Source organism: Athene cunicularia, assembly GCF_003259725.1.
Source record: "Athene cunicularia isolate RWA chromosome 2 unlocalized genomic scaffold, athCun1 chr2_part1, whole genome shotgun sequence".
NCBI lineage: Eukaryota > Metazoa > Chordata > Aves > Strigiformes > Strigidae > Athene > Athene cunicularia.
In genome coordinates this window covers 130048908-130070258 of record NW_020799095.1, presented here as the reverse complement: position 1 = coordinate 130070258, position 21351 = coordinate 130048908, and the positions used below count along the sequence as shown (strand labels likewise).

Sequence of the window (21351 nt, the reverse complement as noted above, 5' to 3'; positions counted from 1 at the left end):
AGCCATTGTCTGTGTCAAGATGATCTGTCCTTGGTTTCTTTGATTTACCTTGGTTCAACCCCCTCCCCGCAAATTGAGGAACATAGAAGACAATTTAAAGCCAAACTTATGGAACTTAAACCCCAGAAAATTAACAAAACAAAAAAAATTTTGTTAGCCAGTGTGTAGTAACAAGGTGCTATCTTGGCTGTGCTACTGTAACTTGCTTAAAATTCAACCCTGAAGCTGAATAAAAGCCAGGGTTTGCCAGGCTTCTGATCAGTCACGTATCTCTTCTAGCACCTCATCAGATCTGTGTAACTGCTCTCTGCTTCTTCACTTGGATTTAGCCCATTTGCTTTTCTTCTTCACTTGAATACATATAAACTGTTGGTGGCTTATCCACAGGAACAGTTGTCTTTTGTGTTCAGTCTTTCCTGGGTCTTGCTTTCCTCACCTTGGTGTTGCACCTCCCCTCTTACTTCAGTTTTTCCTCCAATCCCAGATGGCCTAATATATATTCTTAAAACCTTTCCTATTTTTAGATTCCTCTACATATTACACATCATACAGAGCATTAATTATACATACGTTCTGTTAAGCTCATGATCTCTTGTGCATTATTATCTATCTCTGGAGAAAGGGCTTGCCACATTTGAATGCATTATTAAAGTGGATGACAGGCTGAGTGACAAGTTTCATTATCTGGCTGCGTTCCAGTGCCTCCCTGTGCCCACTGCCAGCCTCAAAGATTGTGATCCCCCCGAAGCTGCAATTTGTCATCTCCAGAGAAGTAGGCAGTAGAATTTTGGGCATAACTCATCTCACCCCAAATTGGATGCCAACACTGGCGTTAAATGCTAGATTGCGTTTACCAGATCTTGGAGGAATGCAGAGAGCCCAGACAATGGGGTACTCAAAACAGGAAAAAAAAAAAAAAATAAAAAAAAATCCCTGTGGCATCAGTTCATTAAGCAACAGGTCTTTTGTTGTGACAGTGACTTCTTAGGTGGGTGGGCTGAGGTGGGGTTTGGCAGAGCTATGACAGCAGGGAGACAGAACAGTAATTAATTTCTGCACTATCTTGGGTTGACTGCTTCTTTCCTGGTTTTTGTCCTGTCTCTTTTCTAAACCTAGGTAGCTCTGCTATTACCAGTGTTGCCTGGATACCAGTGTCTTTCTCCAGCAAAGTTGTCACTGAAACACTGAATAAAGAAAACCATGTCAGGCAGCTTTCAGTGAGGCTTTTTCAGTTGAAGATTCTTTTATATTACTTACTCTTTTGCATAGACCTCCATCACTCTTGATACAGTTTAAACTTAAGACTTCTGCTATATCTGATTTTCTACTGACTGGATAACACAGACATAATGCTGAATTTCAGTTCTCTGTTTGCCTCTTGGTATGAACCTCTCTAGATTTATCTAGAGTACATCTGCTATCTAACCACAAAATTAAATTTTCCATCAGAACAATAGAGATACTGAGGCAAAGATGGTTGCAAAAAGGTTGAACTGTTATTTCAAGAATAAACCAAGAATTTCATGCTGTAGGCAGAAACAGAGCTCCTGTAACAGCATCCCATGTTTTAGGTTCAATGTGTCCCTTCACTGTCCTTCCTGGGCAGAGTCTTTCTTTGAGGCTTCTAAATGAATTAGTTATGCACCTCTCACAAAGGCCTTTCTTCATCTCACATAGGAGCTATTCAGCCTCTTTTGCTTCTCCTTAGGGGTAGATGCTCTAATGTTGTGTGCTGGAATAGAGCCATCTCTCCCAGGTGGCCAACAGTCTCATCCATTTTAAGTCCCCTTCTTCCCTCTCTAGCACGTGTCCACACTAAGCTGCTGATTTCTCATCCCAACCACACTACTACTGCTGCTCACCCACCTGCTTCTGCACATCCCAAAGAGGGAGGGCTAGGAGCCGGCACAGAGGAGAGGCAAGAGCTGAGCAAGGGAAAGCATTGCCCATGGAAGAGGAGATCATTTCCAGGCCTCACTTCGATTTGCCTGTTTCCTCATTACAAGTCACTCTAGAAGACCATGGGCAGTGCTCCTGTATGGTACATATGTTGGTTCTTCCACCTGCTTGTTTGCAGACATCATGACCTCTCTCTTAGTTCATACTAAATACTATGGTTTTGCAGTGGCTTTCTTCCTTGCAATTGTATTGCTGCTACTTTGCTTATAAGCCTCTAATATACCGAAGTCTAAAGAAGCAGAATTTTATCGCTCTATGAGGCAATTTGCCTTGAGCAAGTCCATGTAGTGAGTTGGTAGCAAAATGAGGAGTAAAATGGTAAGGCTGATCGGTGCCCAGCTTTCCTGACACTTCCACACATGACTGAATCAGAGCAGTTTAAGCAGTGTCTGCGTGGGAGATGGGAAGGGTATTTCATCTCTTCAGCCACGTAAGAGCCTGCTGGATACGTTTAAAATCTTACAAAGACTGAGGGTTGGTTAGTTGCCGGAATGGACTCCTGGCTGGTTATATCATCGTATGGTGCAGCAACAACAGCCATGAGATATATTTAAACTTGGCCGAGGGCAGCTTTTTGCTATAGCACTCGATATTATAACAAATATAAAAAATGTCTTTATATTTCTGTTCTAGGTAGTGCATTTATTTCTGTCTTATTCCTAAAGAAGACCATGAGGGCTGCTGATATATTGGGTAAGTAAGCGTTTGCTAATATGGACATTTGTGTCGCCATATGCTTAGCAAGCTGTAACTCTCACGCAGCCCCCACCTTCACACTCCCACTCTCCCAAGCAAGTGTTTCGAGGCAGATACTTTCAAAATTGGGAAGAAGTGACAAAAAGAGAGAATCTTCAATGCATGTGGAAAAAACTTCATTCCCAAATCTTCTGCTCTTATAACCATAACTCGTTCCTTATGTGTCCTTATTGCTCAAATTTATTTTCATTGTCTGTTTTTGCCTCTGTGGTTGTATTTAGTATTATTTTTATGAGTACAACACAATTTTAATAAAAACAATGAAGTTATTGAGTTACTCATTCAAATATAAGATTTTTTTTCTTACTGCATAAACACTGAACAAAAATTCAAGCTCAATTAAAAGTGACAACTTCCCTTTTGGTATTAGTTTTATCACTCCAGAGAACAAATAATCATGTTGTCAAGTGTTTTGTTGAGAAACATGGTCTTCCCTGTAAAAGCATGTCAACTTTTTGTCTGTGTCCAAGATTTTTTTTGCATATCAAAACTGCCCAGCTTGAACACAGTAGTAATAAGAGACAAGCATATTTCAGGGTTTGGGCTTTACACCAAGCCGTCTCGGATGGGACAGTGCACCTGATGTTGCTACAGGGCACCTGATAGTTCTGTGGGGTTCCTAGCATCTAGGCTTGATTGTCCATAATATAACGAGGACATCTCAGCTGTTCTCATGAATGTTTTGGAGAGATCTGCTCAGTATTGTTCCAGGAATACTATATAATATTTATATAGGTTTGGGGTCCAAGTTTGCCAGCTCAGCTGCTACATTCAAAATCCCCCCCTCCCTTGACTGATCATGTTTCCCTTATGGCCTTATACATTGTGTGTTGCTTTAACCAGTGTTCAGCACTGATTTATTTTATTTCTGTGAGTTCAACTTTGCAAGAAGGATTTAACAATGTTGCTACATTCCATAGGAATGAGCTGTATGATGGGAAATATGGTGATGTTTTTGCAAGCACATAAATATAGAACAGTTCTGCTTTTCCAAAGGAACTGTGTGCAATAGCAGTGCCAGCAAAGCCCTCCGGATGTGCTTTGTTTTGTATCCCTGAGCCTTGTATTCCACACTGATTCATAGGTTTGCCAAGAATTTTAAAGATTACTTGAAAAAAAAATGATTAGCTAATATCTTTCTTAATCCAATACAGTTTATGAGCTCAGGATGGGCTCACTTCTATCTTGATACCTCGATGAACATCTGTGTTTGTCAGTTGGCTGTCCACAAGGCAGAACTTCCAGATTTTTATTAAAAGCACAATAATGCAAGTTTGACCTTGAAAAGGGGCCCTGGCAACTTAATGGCTGAACAGTCTTTTGCAAATCAACCTTTTATAAAATGGTTCATAGGTCTGCAAATACAACAGGGAGCGGTCAAAATGCTGGCTTCATGACAGCTTCACGTAAGCATTGGACTGGAACGTATGTGTTGCACCTAATGTTTCCAGGGCAGGTCCATAGCTGGTGCGGATCTCTGTGGCCACACTGACTTTAGGAGAGTTATGTTTATTTACACTGGTTAATGATCTAGCTGTCTGCCTTATAAGCAACTTGTCCTTTCAGTTTAGGATAAGTTTCTGTGACCTGCTTTGTGCCTCTGAGAAATACAAAGGATCGATTCTCCTTTGTCATGCACTTGGTATTAGAATTGAGAATACTTGAAAAAGCACTGCTTTACTGACAGCTTTTTTCATATTTCCAAAATAAAAATTACACTAGATAAAGCCATAAATGAAAGGCAACCCAATTACCTAAGCCCAGATCTGATTAAATGGACTTAAATTTTCTTCTAGAGACTATTTCCAAATCATCTGGAGAGCAAGGATGACCATGATTACCAAATACTGTATTACCAAAATAATGTGTCTTCTTTAAAGGAGGAACACTGACAGTAACAGGGACATACTTGTTGGTGACATTTGCTCCAAACGTACCCCAAGAGCTCACAGCAAGACGAGTACAGAATTACTTAGTGAGCTGGCCCTTTTTGGTATATTTGGTGAGTATCTGGTTCATACTACTCCTTAAACGAGAAAAACTGGGGTTACTGGGCTTTTTGCAGCATTATGAATTAGTGGCAGAGAAGCTGGTCCTGAAAACAAATTGTGTGATTTTCATAAGCAATACTGGGTCATCACCCTGGTCCCTAAGATGAAAATATGCTGAACCAAAATATGTCTTTCAAACTATGCACAGGAAAGTCACAGTTGTGCAGGATTACCAAGAAGGGAAAGATTTTGGGTTTTGGTGGGTTTGAGGGAGAACCTAAATATTGGCACTGCTTATAATTCCTGTAGACGTGTTCATGCCATGCTGTCTGCATGTACATCTAAGTTTCAGAGCTTTTCTGGAATGTGATGGACTTGTCCTTTTAAAAATCAGGCTATGTATGCTCTTGGTTCTGCTTTTTTCTTTCATATCACTCTGGATTATCCCCATGTAGTTAAGCCTGGCCAGAAGGAGCTTTGTATGAAGTTGTGATGTGGACAGGTGGCCTGTTTCGCTGCCACTCAGGTTAATCTGAACCTGAGTTTGCATTCAAATACAAAAATACCATTTTGATTAAATTATCTGTATACAAACTTCAGATACCGTATGTCTTCTTTGATGTATTTAATTAGCATCAGGAACAAGACCAGAGTGAGTAGGAGGAATTTCTCTCTCTCTTTTCCTCTGGAATGCTGAAAATTTGTTCCTCCAGCTGAATGTAAAAGATGCAACATAAGAGTTTTAGAAGCAGTTACTTTCTTCCCTGTAAAGTGACTCTCTTGGGTTAGATTATTAGTGCCCGGGCTCTTCCTAGTAGGAAGCTCAATTAGAAAGCCACTGAGTAGACAGTTTAAGCACCTTAATCTTTTAGCCAACCTGCAGACTTTACATATTACATCTAATTATCCATGAGACTACTGGTTAAGCAGAAAGGACAAATGCTGGTCCTCTTGTTCAATTTTTGCTGCATTTTAAATGCTCCTGAAAGATGGTGATACAGCTCAATGGAAGAAATTAATGATCATACTTTGTAAAATCACAACATGCACTTTCAGTCAGGCAGTAGAGAAGTTTTTGAAGGCAAGGCCTAAGAGTTTTGGGGTGTTCAGTAAGGCTAGCTTCAGCTTCAGCAAGAGCTTCAGCAAATCCCTCTATTCAGCAGAGTGAGAGGGACTTCATTAAGAGGGGGCTCAGAACAGGGGTCTCAGTGCTCACTGGAGGACCTTTCCTACTGAATATCCCCCTCTACCATACAATTCTGTGTATAGATACTAAAACAGTCTGGCATCTTAGGCACTGATTTTAAATTGCTGTCTCACTCATTTGTGTAGAGGTGGTGGAGGGACAAAACTCCCCATCCATTCCCAGTGACACCGTTTCTGTGCCATATGCTGTTCACATTTTCTTAAAACCAACAGGTTGCTGGAAAAGGACTTTCCCCATCTGAGACTTTTTTGACTTTGTTTCAGGAAAAGTTAGTAAGAACACAATTAAATGCCTAGGAAGACTGTGCTATATTCTTCTCAGGAGACATTAGGAGGAGGTGGTAGATAACCCCTGGACTTTCTTTGCCCTCTTTTCCCTTTTCCCTGCCTCAGACAGCATCCAATTCTACATGTACAGCATGGTTGCAGGGAAGGATGGAGCAAGTAACAGCAAATCTTGTTGACTCAACAACATATCAAGCTTTATTTGTTCCTTCTGCTCCCTGAATTCATCTGGTTTGAGCTTCGTCTGTCCAAAGAAGACAGAGGAGGGAAAGACGACTCAAGAGACTCTGAGATACCAGCTTGATTATCCTGGTATGCTGCTGGAAGTTCAAGCAAACCCTGCTGTAAGCATTCTCTTTGGGCAGGGAACTAGCTCTTCATAATTGTTTGTGAGCTGCCCAGTACAGGTTGGTTGCTGAGATATAAAAAAGCACAGCAGAAGTTGCAGTTTCCAGTATAAATATATAGCAAGGAGACAGTACAGCAGTATAATGCAGTCCAACAGTCTTTCTAAAAGTAGCCCCAAAGTGTGGTCTGCTGAGAAATACAAAGCCCCAGTGGTACATAATGTTCTGAGTGGGTGATAAACCATCCCCATGTGGCACTCCACTGGCAACAGAGGAATTCTGCATAAATAGCCTCTAGTTCCCACATGAGACAACTTTGAGTCACCTTCTGAGACTTTGCAGTAGCATAATCATGTCTGAACAAGAATGACTATCCTAGCTTGTTTTTTTTTCCTCTTTTGCTTATGTGCACTTTGAGTCACTACAGAAGACATCAATTATAGATTAAGCTCTTAGGTTTCCCTAAGCAGAAGCCTTGTGAGTATTGGGTTGTTAATATTTAATCTCTATAAAATCAGGTTCAAAGCATTTCTGCTTTTCCTTCAAAGTGCCTAGAAGACCCTCCTGATTCTTTGGTCTCTATGTTCCTGTATATCTCAGAAAAACAGTTGAGGCAGACAATGCGGTATTTTGTTCTGGCACCTTCTTTCTGGTGATGCTTAGAAACTTGGAAAACATCATGATTATAAAAAAATGTTGATGAGATGTCGGCTTGAGGAGACTTCAAGAGAGATTAGTTACAATAGCAAAAATGATTGTAAGCAGGTCAAGTTCTTTCAATTCCTCTAAACAGAATATGTGAAGCTGATATAACCTACGCACTTCTCCTTCCTGGACTTTGTATTTAACACTACAACAGCTATCAACTATGAGACCGAGCACTATTTTGGGTAATTCTCAGGAGACAACTGTAGGCAAAAGCTGGGGCACCCCAGGAGGGTTCCTGTCTGCGTGGGTCCTGTTAGGAGCCAGGCACTCTGCTTGCAGTGTGACTCAGTGTGATGGCCTCTCCTTTGCCTTGGGATTAAAGGTGACCTGTTGGTGTGTCACCGAGTAGCAGAGAACCATGGAAGAATAGGTTGGCTGCTGGGCAGCACAAGGTGAGAACTAATTGTTTGAATTTCATGCTTAGTGTGCGAGACTTGACAGAGCTGAGTAAACTTAAATAATAGGCCCAAAAAGCAAACATCAGCTTTCTCCCCAGGACTGCTATCTATGGCCCTACAGCAGTGCTGCTCTTGGGGCTGCCCCAGGAGGCACAAGTAGCTAAGCAGAGTCCTGTGCACTTCTTCCAGAGCTGCCATCAAGGACTCTTTTATGCCCTTTTGATGGTTTTGCTTGGCTGTTTCCTTTCAGAAGTGAGTTCTTGGTGGGTTTGTTTGCTTTTAAGCATGACGAGATCACAGTGAGGCTTTATAGTAGCTTTAGCAAGAGAAGAGCTGATGTCAGGGTGAGAAGTGACAGAGGGCTTATGGACAGAGCCAACGGTGATGACCTGGTTCAGTTAAGGTCGGTGGAGCTTAGTACTACCCGCCACTCTGGGGGTCAGAGTGAGTTGGAAGAGAGAGTGGAATGCCAGAGCTGGTGTGATGGAGTGCTTTGAGCCAGCAAATGTCCCTAGGCTTGGTTTTGGATGATTGTTCTTGTGTTGTTTGAAATCTAAGTGACAGGGCAGATGATGGTGCTTTCCTCTATTGGCATTGTGATTAAAGTTGTCTAGGGGATATAAAATTAATCAATACCTGAGGTATAGATGGCTCCATACAGTAGGGCTGTCTCATAGGTTTCTGCACACTCTGTGGCAACCAGTCCAAGGGTCTGGGAGAGGTGATGGGTTTGTGTTGTGGGCAGAAGCACATCTCACAGTGCTGTGTCACCTCCTGCCATGGACCCATCCCAGTCACACCCATCCTGTGTGCCAGTCCTGAACTGGCATGTCGTGGAAGACGATACCTGGGACATCTCTGGAACTTCTTTCTTAGTCTGGGTACCTTTCCATGTGGGGAATATTTATTTAGCACAGCTTTCTTCTATTCTTTTAGCAATTGTTCACTGTCAAAATAGCAACTGAAGCTATTTGGAGGCTGTTGTAGCTGCAGCTTGATAATGTGATACTCCCCTCTGGCCCTAAAATGTGTTTGCTAGTGGCATGAAGAGTGAAGCTGCTACCTTACTTCTCCTCTCGAGTTCCCTCAAACCCCTGTTTTAGTTTTCCACAGGGAGGCCAAGATGAACTCATATGTCTGCAGATCTTAACATGACTTTTGCCTTGGTTCCTGATTTAAACATACCCAGTGTTACACTGTTGAATAAAGCTGGGGAGGCTGGCCAAGTTGAAACTGAGGCAAAAGCCTCTTTTCTAGCATCTGATGGCCCAGCTTTCACCTCTGGGTGCCAGGATGGTGGGGAGGGATGCCACTCTGGAGGGAGAAGGGCCCAGCACTTCACAAGAGACTGCAAAGGTTATTGAACAAGGACGAGTCAAGGAATGCTTTTTTTTTTTTTTTTAAACCACCACCAAAATGCTTTATTCAATATTTTTTACAAATAAAACCCAAAAAAAACCCCAATTTGTTGCAATTTTTTAAAATCTTGTGATAAATATTTGACATTTTTTAAAGAAAGGTGATGTAAAATCCAAATTTGTGGTTTTAATGTTCTGAAATACAGTTGTCTCTCAGCTGTCTTTAGGAGCAAGGGATCAGCATGAAGGTAAATAAAAAATGAATTAAAGGATAATTATGTTCTGTTCATATTTTTGAACACTACTAAACTGGGGGAGGTGTGAGTGTGGTAAAGAAGTTTAGTAACTGAATGTAACTGATAACTGCTTTCCTGCTGCAGTCACTCTCCAAAATGAGAAATCAGCTATATTACATTATATAACTGCCACTAGTAACTGTTCAGTCACTTGTTTAGAAATTTCATCACCACAACACTCAGGTATTTTTGAGTCTAGTGCTGCCTTATGGTGACTGTTGGTTTAAGAGTGGTGTGGTATTATAAAACATAAAATAGTATGGTGGTGACAAAACCAAGGAGATAGACACGAGTTTTTTCTTTGACTTGTTTTGTTTTTTTTTTTTTTGTCAAAAAATGACAATAACCATATTCAGTAATGATGACAATCTTTATTTTCTCTTATTTCCCCCATTTGATTATTTTGCAACATGCACAAATGAACTTCTTTCTTCACGCCGTTTCTAAGGCTACCAGGCTTCTGAGCAGCTCTCAGTGCAGAGGTCCTTTATCCCTCTTTATCTAAGTCTGGGCTTCACGGAAATTTTTGGCTCTTGCATTTTCTGTTTTCTTAAGGCATAGAGGGGTATTTGGGCAACACGGGTAGGAGGGAGATTACCCACACTTCTGAGATGGCAAAAGGCAAGAGTTACTAAGGGAATCTGCAAAGAGACACATTAACAGCAAGTCAGTAAATTTAACTGTCATCATTTAGCTGTTAGATGTTATTGAAGGAGCAAGTCTGGACAATGCATAGTGCATGTAAAGCTGCTTTGGCAACTGCAGATGTCCTGCAGTGTGGTCTGCTAGTGTGTCATTGAGCTTTTCAAGGTAAGCTCCTGACAGGTACCTGTGATTTGAGAAACACCACATGAAATAGATGTTTTTCTCCTTACAATGTATGTCAGAAAACTTGAACAAAAAGACAACGTTTGGGGGGATTTTTTTTAGTATGACTGGGGAGAAAGACAAAGAAGGTATCAAAAATAAGCTTGCATGTCACAAAGAGTGACACTAGGAATGCCATAGCTAAGAGACTGCTGTTCCTCCAGGTACGTGCGTTACGTCATAGGAATTATAAACAGAGTTTCTGTAAGAATTATTACCAATAAACGTGTATCTTTGCTGTCATATTTAAAAAGTCTTCTCAACACTACCAGTGACAAAATAGAGCTAGAAATGCAAAAAGAAAAACTAAAGAAATAAGAAATGCTCAAAGTTTAACTTCTGCTATAATAGGAAAGATAAATGACAATTGCTTGATAGTTCAGTCAACTGGCAATAAGGTGTGTTTTTAGCAGAAGATACTTAATAAAGTAATTCTCCTTTGAACTGTTAGAGCAGAGAAAATGGATGTGACATCTCAAAGACTTTGAATGAAGCATATATTACATAGCTTCACAGCTCTAACTTTCTTCCCTTTTGTCTTCAGATTTTAGGAATTATAATATTCTGCATTCTCCTCTATTTTTACAAAAGAAAGGCTGCGAAACACATCGTGGTTTTGTTAATGATGGTAGCACTACTGGGTAAGAACATATTATTCACTTTAATGTTCCTGTCTGTTACCTGACAATTCCTTGTTGCTCAGTCTCCCCAGCTAGTTTAGATTTGGGGCCATTTCAAAGTAGTGTGCTGGAGGAGAATCACTGAAACTGTTCACATGAGCCTTACTGTAGTCTCTTTTAGAAGAAAAAAAACGATTATGAAACATAGTTTCTATGCCTATTGCTGGGACTATTTACAGATTTTTTGAAACTAATATGCTATGTGAAATGGTATTCTGCAGCTTTTTTTGAAATAGCACATTAGCTTTAGATTCTGGGAAAGTGGACTCTTTGAAACTTTCTTTTGGAGAGCAGGCTGACTGTGAAAATGAGTTCTTTAAAACAGCAGCTTAAGACCTTGTAAGCACTCTGTAAACAAATGCAGTGATATGCTGTGACTGTACAGGAACTTTTCTTTGAATTATCTATGCCTTTTTGCATATGCAACATTTCATACTTTACCACTTTTCCAGAAGCACAACAAGAACTCAGGGCAACACTGAAGTTTGACTTCTGATTAATGTTACCACAATCAATACTCAGGGAAACATTTTATTGGGTAGCTTTCAATAAAGTTAAACTTGAATCAGTTTTGAAAAATGTCAGGAGGCTGTCTCTAAAGCTTGTCGCTTGCAGGCATATATTAAGAATTTGTCACCACCCTGTGTCTTCTGCTATCCTTGTCTTGTCAATTCTCCATGAAACCCTGATGTGACACTACATTTATTTGGTTGAAGTGAAAAGGTGCTTGAGCTGTGCCATTGAAGTCAATGGTAGTATCTTCACTGAGCTCAGTTGGTGCATGTATCAGTCTGCAAAGACTTATAAAGCACATTTCTAATGGAGCTGGTCATAAGTGTTTTGATAAAACAGAATTTCACTAAGGTTTGCCAGTTACACAATTTGGATTTAACTGAATATGAAAAACTCTTACAGATTTATTACCTTTATTATTTATTTATTTATTAACTTCTTTCAGATCCCTGAGTGGTTTCTTACCCAAGCAGAAAAGCTCAGACTTTCAGATCAACTTTTTGGGACAGTCTTCCCATTTAGGTGGGAAGTGTCCCATTCACAGTGCTAGGAACGTTAGGATCGGTAGCTCTGCAGAAGCACTGAAGGATTTCCGTGATCCTTGCGTGAGGCAAAGATGGAAGAGCCCCAAAAGCCTCAAGTCTAATTGTTCTACTGCTCTTGATTTGGAAGAGTGAAGTGTAAGTCCAGCCATCCCCCAGCTCCTGCCTAGGAGCTTTGGCAGAGCTCACCTGAGCTGCTCTGCAGCTTCCAACCCTGCGACGAGGAGTGTGAAGCACTGCACACTCCTGAGCAATGATCAGGTCCAGCCTCCTTGTTGCATAGCTGGAAGCCTGAAGATCTCCAGGTGGGCTTCTACACTTTGCTGCAGTTCTGGCCAGACCCACCGTGATGGCTGCCCCAGACAAGGTCAACTCATGGCTCCGGGAGACCCAGCCCTTTGGGCTGCATAACCCTGCATGCTTATTTTGCTATGAAGCCTGCCAGTCCTGATGCCACCAGTGCCAAAGGGACACGTGGAGCTGCTGAACAGCAGCAGGGCTGCAAACCCGTGCCCCAGTAGGCACTAACTGCATTTTGGTAGTCAGGCTGCAATCAACCAAAAATACAATTTCAGCTGGTGGCTGCTGAGGTTTTGGTGAGCATATGCAGCTTGAGGAAAAATGTGTCATTATTTCTGCTCTATTAAAAAAGACACAAACAAACAAATCCTGGTTCATGTGAACTTTTGAAATATTGATATTTCCCTTGAGCAGGAAACCCAGAACTGTGGCTGGCTCCAGTTCCTGCAGCTGTCCTGGTGCCTGGCAGTTCTCACAAAACTACACTTAGAGTCTTCTGCTTGGTTTCCGACCCTTCTGCTGAGCAAAGTGATGGAGGGGGGGCGCTGAGAGAGGACGCAGCAGCTTTGCTCCCAGCCATCTGACATGTGCACTGCCCTCGGAGGGTCCTGGTTGGAGGAAGGCTAGATGAGGCTTGGGATCTCAGTGGTAGTTCATGGAAGGGGATTTCTGCCTTTTCTCATATCTGCACAGATATATACCTGGTGAAGGGTTCGTACAGGTATCAGTTGGGTGTAGAAACATTTCTTTAAAGAGAGTGCAGCCTCTGTGTTTCACTGGATATGAGATCTACTTTCATTATGAAAAAAATACAGAGGTGATCATAAAATCTGCAAACATTTTGCTTAGTACCACTCTGCAAGTTCATTTGGTGAGAATTATCTTACCTCATGTATATACTGGGAGTTATTGTAAGTTTGGGGGAAAATATTTCAGATTAAAGTGGGATTTCTGAGTTTCCTGCCCTTACAGCTGGAAAGTGACATCATTTATCATAATAGCCTGGGGGTGGGGGGGTGGAGGGGTGTTCTATCAGAGATAGGAAAACCATTTCCTAGGTTTTGAAACTTATTCCAGGGCTACTTTAACTAAAAAGATCATTCCATTTAAAACAAACAAACAAACAAACCAACAACACCCCCCCAAAAAAAAAAAACAAAAAACAAACCAACCAACAAAAAACCCCAAACCAACCAACCTGCCAAAGAAACAAAAAACCCTGATGCTTTCTCTTCTGGTTTGTTAAAACTATAAGGGATGGAAACCACCCTTTTAATAGAAACAATTTTTCAGCACTCTTTACCTTTAGTTGGACAATTCAAACTACTAATTTTTACCTGTAAGTGCTCTTTTAAAATAATCATTCTATGTTAGAGTGCAAACCTCATTTTTTATGTAGGCTGCCTGTTGGGCTTGAGTGTATTTTTTGGCTTTTTATTGTACCATTAGCACCACTGCAAGCCAGCATTTGACCTCCTCTGCTCAGTTTTACTGCTGTATTTGTTAAACCACTCCACCTATTTCCATTACAGAGCAAGAAATTAAGTACTTGGTGGACATTTTGTCATGAAAACAGTGAATTTCATGATGGTGAACAGGATCATCACAGGATGTATGCGACTCTTAAACTTCTCCTGAACTTTTTGACTTGTTATAAGAAAAATGCTTGCAATCAAAACCACAGACCCGAATTTGTTCTTCTTCCCCACCTTTTCTCCCAACACTTGGCCTGAACTTTTTCCACAGTGCAGCTCTCCTTGCCAATCTATATTTTGCAGTTTTGGGAGGATGAATCAGACCACTGACACTCCTCACCTCTGGAAGAGGGTGGAACTGGATCCCAGCTGGTGGGCGGTGCTCCTGACGATTAATTACCTTTCTACAAAGGTCACCTCTGCAGTCTGGTTCTTCTTATCATTTTAGTTTCTTTTGATTTTGTTACATTTTATTTGCAGGAATCACAGGCTACTTGGGTTAGCTTCAACAAACCAAGAGCACACTCCAAAAGGAAATCTAAAGCAACTCTCAGCCCCTTTTCTAAAAGATGTGTATTGCAAGACTTCTCTGAACTGGTGACATATATTTGAATCATTGCTTGCTGACTGGGATTTGTTTGTAGTGATGCAATGACAGTGACTAAATGGATTAAAAACACACTACTGAAATATTCTATTCTGTGGGCTAAATCCAGTAAATAAATGGTCTGAAGAGCCTGATCCCTGAAATGAAATGCAGATCCCTGCACTGATTGTCTGCTCTCCGTACATAACCCGTAGGGACAGTCAGGTGCTTCAGGATGTGATCCCAGAAGTCAGCTTTGGCCAGCTCCCATCTCAGCATAGAAATCCTGAGGGTGAAGAGTTATTTTAGGCTGCCAGTGTCACATGCAGGCTGCTATTAGGTGTCCCAGCTGCTTTGAAGAGATAATGAGACCTCTCAGAGCTCTCCTGAATAATGCAACATGGGCCCCAAATTAGAAGATGTAGCTACATAAAGTATGTCTGGAAGATGCGGAAGCTGTTGTACCACCTCCAACTGGTAGTCCAGTGTTTAGGGCATATGCCCAGCAGTGGGAAATGGAACCAGTTCTTTCCTCACCCTGAGTTAAGCCCCTCTCTCTCTCTCTCTCTCTCTCTCTCTCTCACACACACACACACACACACACACACACACACACCCCCACACCCCCACCCCCCACCCTTGCAAGATTTTATCTGATGTTAACCTCAGCTACCCTGTTGAAAATGGGAAAACTTTGGGTTGATGCAGGGTTGAAGACCTCAGTGCTACAAGAACTTAAAAGCAAAATGCAAAGTGCACATGGAGCTAAGGCCACTCTGAGTTTAGGCAGTAGCTTAGCATGTGTTTATAAAATCACACACTTGGTTTTAGGTGCCCAAATCCTTCCTCGGTGTCTTTTTAGGCAAGGAGACCTGTGGCTTTAACCTGACAGCTTGTCCTCCCTTACTGATGCTCTGAGGTCGCTGCTGTGAATCCTGCCCTGCTAATCTCTCCCTTTCCCTTTCAGCATCGCCGACTGTCATTGCTGTAAAGGCTGTGGCCAGCATGATAACACTCTCTGCGAAGGGGAAAATGCAGCTAACTTATCCTGTTTTCTATATCATGATTGTTTTAATGGCAATTTCTTGTGCTTTCCAAGTCAAGTAAGTGAGATTCTGCTTGTCACCTAACCTTTTTATTTGACATTTTATCTGTCAGTTTTATTCAGTACAAAGTTGCCCTTAAAGGCAATAAATTCCTGGCAGAACCTTGACAGATGCATGAACTGCCTACAGCTGATTGTATTGTTTATTTAGGCTTTAATTCACAGTTTATAATTTATTATTATTATAAATGCTACCTTCTCTCGCTATCACCTTATACAAGGTTTTCCCAAATTTGCTTCTAGTTTTGGCACAGGTCTTGAACTCACTAAATGAAATTTATGTTTATGTAAATTTGGGGAGGGTTACTTTCAGAAACCTCCATTGTTGAATAATCAAATGGCCATGTTTACCCTTGTTAGGCATCTCTTTTCCCCAGCTTATGTCACTAGTCAGACAAAAGAAGAGAGTTTATCTCGAATGTCTCCCTGCCTCTGTTAAATTTGCATACTGCTTTTTGCTACCCTCTATGTCTGTATCTTTTTAGGAAATAGTTAACTTTCGATGTGCAGGGGACATCAAAGTTTTCCCCTCTGGCCTCTGGCCTGTTAAGTGATTGTTTTATGCTACTTTTGCAGATTGCTGGGGGTGGCAGCATGATAAAATACAGCTTGCAGCTGAATAGAGAGTCCGTTCCCTTTATGTCAGTCTCTCTGTTTCAGGTGCTGATAGCATCATTTAGTAATCTCATCTAGACTGCTTCAGTGCGAGTCTGAGTGTTTACTTGTGTGATTATTTTCCAGTAGAAGAGCCAGCCCATCTTTCTCGTGGCAGAACATACCATTCCCATGTGGAATCAGAAAGTCCATGCGTTATTATGCAGTGACTCTCCATGGCTAACTCAGGAACTCCCCTGTAACAGATTATAGAGTGATTTACATCCAGCTTGTCTTCTCTGGGAGAACAGCTCAGGGCATTTAAAATAGGAAATAAAAGCTTGGTAAATAGGAAGCTGCTGAATTAACCTCTCCTTCTTGCCAGTTTTTTCTTTCTTATTTTTTTTGCTGGGTCAAAATTAAAACTGAAGTGAAATATGCCCATTTCATTCCCTGGCTTCTGTGTCTCTTTCTCTCTTCTCTCTTGGATACATTTTCTAACAGAGACAGTGCTGTCAATCTAAATTTTTTATTTTATTTGTTTCCTCTCTTATTTTATTTGACTGTCAGAACAGCCTGTGCTTCAACATCCTCCTGGATTCAATACTGGGCCTTGGTATCACTGGTTTAGTCCCTGTGACCAAGTTTGTTGCAAATGGGAGAAAATAATGAGGTGTTTTCAATGACTTCAAAATCCCGACTATCCTGTGGATATGTAGGATTTCTTTATTTTTAAAGCACCATGGAGACTGTTCAACAGTTGCTAAAATAACCATGCAATTACTTTAATGGCTAAAACAGATCCAAGCTTGGATTTTACTGTGCACATATATTGTACCAGTGAAATATTTAAGTGTGGTTCTTTTTATAGGCTTTGAATACACTCTGCAGCCTCCTGATCTTTCTCTTTTGGTCTGAAATGCACTGTTCACATAACAAAGTATCTGCCGGTGCATCCAAGAGTTCACACTCATAATTCATCACCCTATGGGTAAATGTTGACAGCTGTGGTCTCCGTACAAGTGGGTTAATTGCTTTGCCTTTTTCATCCGTTGATGCAGACTGCACAGGCTGCTCTGTGGCCAGTGTCTCGGTCCTGCAGGTTTGTGTGTAGTGTATGCTCCTGTGGCCCCGCATGCTCTTGCTCATGATTCTGGTGAGGGTTTGTGTTGCTATTCTGAGAGCACAGCAGAGAGTTTCCAACCCAAGGAGCAGAGGATTGGAGCCACCTTCCCAGACTTTCCCGGCAGGACAGAGTGTGTCTGGGGTATGACTGCATGAGTAAACATACAAATACATGGGTTATCCAAGTTGGATTGAGCAGTAGCAGCAATGTGGACTTCAGCAAAGTGAAACAAGTCGCGTGTCTATGCCTGTGCTGGACATACACCCTTGTACAACCTGTTTAAATTAGAGCAAGTTGTCCCTGGCTGCTTGCAGGCAGCCCTGCTTCCAAGAACCAATGCATACCATAAGCAGTAATGCCCTAGCATTCCTCCGTTATCTGTGGCAGACAATTTTTTTCCAACAGTGCTTCAAAGGACTCTCTGATGACAGCCTATGGCTGGAAGAATCCATGCCAGCCTTTTTGCTTTCGCCTATTTGTTTGTACTCTGCATAGTCAAAATCAGAAAGTAAAGTCAATACACACACACACACACACACACATATCTGTCCAGGGCTACTAGCCATTGTGGTAAGAAATAGTCACACTTATTGTTAAACTGACATAAAGTGGCTTAACCTGACTTAAAGTGCAATGAACCTCCTGTAGGCATGAGGTGCAATAACGCTTTTCTTGCAGGTTCTTGAATCAAGCAATACATCTGTGCAAAGTGACAGCAGTTGTGCCCATTAATTTTGTGTTCTTCACCACCAGTGCCATCATTTCAGGTTTGTTTCTGGCCTTCTGCCTTTACAGAATGATTTTCTAAACATCAGGTTTTCAAGAATTACTGCCTGTGAACAGGAACACAAACCAGTCATGTTTGTCTTCACAAAAATAAGTTTTTCCTAAGTGACAGGTGGTTAAGTTCTGAAAAGTGAGTAAGTTCAGAACTTTTGAAGCAAAATAAAAATACTCAAATTCTAGCATTTCTAGAATTGATGTGTATGGTTTACTGTGCCTTGCTGGCTTACTAGAAGATCCTGAATTTATACTAGCCTCATCCTGACATCAAGTAAATGAGTTTACCATGTGCACACCAGCCTTTCCATATCCGAACTGGTAGAGTAATTTTAACAGCCTGGCAAACTACTCAAATGACAACCAGCTGTGTTTCATAGCAGTTAGTGTATATTCCGTTTCAGAAGGTGGAATTCTAGGTTAAGTGAAGGAAATAAAATGACTCCAAAGACTTTTTAAGCATTTAACATTTTATTCTGGGTGAGAACTTTGAACTCAGTGTTGTTAAAGAGGGACTGCAAATCTTGGAAATGGTGCACAGCATAAGAGCATGAGCAGGGAGGACGACTAAGATGCTGTATCAGCAATGAGCCAAAATGATCATGTTGTTAGAACATTTATGACTCATTTTAACACACGCTGGGGGCTTTCCTGTCATTGCCGTGCAGGAGTTTCTCATGCAGAGCTGCCATTAATGAGAAGGGGAGTTAGCTTCATGCACAGATTGCCTCAGCACCTGTGTTAGAAGAGACCTACACTTTGTGACTGAGAGGAGACTTGTGCCAAAAGGGGGTTGTGTTCTTGTGACCATATGGGGAATTTGGCCTTGTGCCTCCTTAAAAGATCAAGTACCTATTCAGGAATGGCTTAATAGCTTTGTGACTGGATACACATGCATTTGCACTGGGTTAGTTAAACCAGTGTAGGGCTTAGAGGAACAACCTCTGCTGAATCTTTCTGGGGTGCTTGTAGAAGGTACCTTGTCTTATGATTCCCCCATTTCCAGTTACAGCCTTTGAAGATACAGTCACGCTTCATCTGTGCTGGTTCACACTCTGGTGTTTCTAAGAAAACTATGCTCATCAGTGGTTTAAAGCTAATATACTTGGCTGTGAATTGGGGCAGCTGAGATCCAGATACACATCTGGTTCTGTCACCTCCACTGCAGAGGTGCTAATTCCTGGAAGAGGGGTGACCAGAAAGAGCTAGTGATCCCTTCAGCCAGAAAGATTTGGCAAACTTGGCTGCTAGAGCCCCTAACTTGGTGTAAGCATCAGGGACACAGCTAGTTGTGGAAAACCTGTTCCCAATTGGAGTTAAGATGTCCACATGGTCTGTTGGAGTGGCTTAACTAAATCCATGAAGAACCTGTTAGCTATATTAGTATGACTCTGTGAGTAAGACCTCAAGTTTAACCTGCATAAAAACTGTTGCTGACAATGCAAAAAATACCTGCATCTGTGCAGTTACTAACACAGCACATGCTCCAACCTGATAAACAAAACCTTCTCCAGTTCCATGCAGTATCTTGAGAAAGCCTACGTAATGGAATACGGGCACATAAAGTGAACCCATCACAATGTGTATTAATACCTTATTTGGGATTTTTTTGCTCCATTTGAGCATGACACTGCCCCTGACCCACCCAGCTGTAATTCATATCACTTGGAAGCCAGTCAAGATCTGCAATTCTTGTTTCTGTCACATTCCAGGGGTCATATTTTATCGGGAATTCCAAAGTGCAGCTTTGCTGAGTGTGTTCATGTTTCTGTTTGGGTAAGTGTATTGGCCTAAAATCTGTCCTAACGTTTGTACTGAAACAGCATTGCCTGTCGGAATCCCTTCTTTTCTCAGTAAGAAGAAACCACTCTTGTTATTAAAGTATTATGGAATAGCCATTATACTAGGATAAAAAAACATTAAAGGAAAGATTGATGCCTGTGCTTAGGGAATTTGGAGGCCTGGTTTTGAATCCAAAGATGTGAAAATGTGAGACACTTCTGAACTACTAATCTCATGATGGAATGAAAAAACAGCAGCATGTGTTCCTGCAGTGGGAAGGAGAAATCACTGCTCTCCACCAAAGATCATGTTATAGGGGGTGTTTTTACAACTACAAGAAATCTCTTCCCATTGCTACCTTCCACTTGCGTTTCTGGCTGGTCTTTGCTGCCACTAGGTGTGGGCAATTATATGAGTTGCTTGCCTACAAGGCACTGCTATATCATCTCTCCCCAGTCTTCCTGTGCTGAGAAAGACACAGCATGCCTGTGGAAAAGTTCAGAGCGTGCTAAGAAGCTGTTAACAATAAATGTTTAAAGAAGGGCCTAGGTGTTGTGAGAGCAGAAACCTTCTGCTGGCTACCAGCACTGTAACAACTCTGGGGACAGGTGACAGTTACTTGATAATGAGTGTGAGATGGTTAAAAGCATCTCCCAGAACTGTGGGAGGTGTGTTGCCACAGTGCTGTCAAATAAACAAGGATGATGGCTACAGACATCTTCATCCTCTGCAGTTGGACTGGAATAGGTGCACACAACCGGTATCTTGTCTGATTGCAGGAAAAGTCACCAAAAAAAATGGAGATTCAACACATGTATTTGGCAGGCAGGAATTAGTGGTTGTGTGTCCAACACAGAGCGGATAGAAGATTTATCCAAACATAGCAATTTTTCATTGCTCCTGGCTTACAGCTTGCCCCTGAGACACACAGTCAAATGAGAAAAACAACAGCAATGTTGATTGTCTGTAGCTAGACTGAGTTGTTAATGAAATTACAAATGCTAGAAGGCTAGTTTAGATGCTCTGTAAAGATTTGCTCAGGGATTCAAATATTGTGGTCTCACAATAGACATCTAATTAGGTATATATTGCTGAAAGCGTAATTTTGCCTGTGGAGCCCTTGGAACTGATAGTAAAGCTGCAGAAGTCAAAAACTAGACTGAAAAGGAGACCAAGATGGATTTATAGAGCTGCCAGAAACAAAAGCTTCTTTGCAAACTGAGCAGCTTGGGTTTGAAAGTCCTTGAAAAAGAAACATGGAAAGAAATTCTCATCTCAGATGCAGTGAACTGTTCCTAATGATACTATGCCACTGCTATTTTGCAGGTGTGTCCTGTCTTTTCTTGGTGTATTTGTAATTGCAAGAAATAAAAAAGAGGAGCATGTACAAATTCCTTTTATTGACTATGGACATATTCCTGGTGAGTAGGGCTTTTTTTCTGTCTCTCTTTAAAAATGAGTTATCAGATAATGGGATGACTGAGGAGAGTTGAGTCACAAATGTGCTCTAGTCATATTTAATAAATACACTGTTCCCTTAATTTCTATTCCTGTTCCCAACAGATTTTTCAAAGAATTTTTCAGAGTTTTTCCAAGCTATTGTTACAACCAGTCAAATGAAAACAATGATTACTGGAGCAAAGAATGTTTAAATGATGGATTGGTGGGGGATTTGTTTTATTAAAATTCTTCACAGA

General features: G+C 41.3%; 1 protein-coding gene across 3 annotated transcripts in view; it reads left to right on the top strand.

The window, feature by feature from the left end:
• Positions 1-21351, top strand: part of NIPAL2 (NIPA like domain containing 2) — a 57738-nt gene that overhangs the window by 29703 nt on the left and 6684 nt on the right. For 2 of the 3 annotated variants that reach the window (XM_026843080.1, XM_026843079.1), the window contains exons 4-10: positions 2593-2652; positions 4596-4717; positions 10716-10812; positions 15235-15370; positions 17771-17859; positions 19585-19648; positions 20981-21075. In XM_026843080.1, the coding sequence (XP_026698881.1) occupies positions 2593-2652; positions 4596-4717; positions 10716-10812; positions 15235-15370; positions 17771-17859; positions 19585-19648; positions 20981-21075 (663 nt within the window). The remainder of the gene's footprint in view (positions 1-2592; positions 2653-4595; positions 4718-10715; positions 10813-15234; positions 15371-17770; positions 17860-19584; positions 19649-20980; positions 21076-21351) is intronic. The other variant, XM_026843081.1, reaches the window with a different exon arrangement.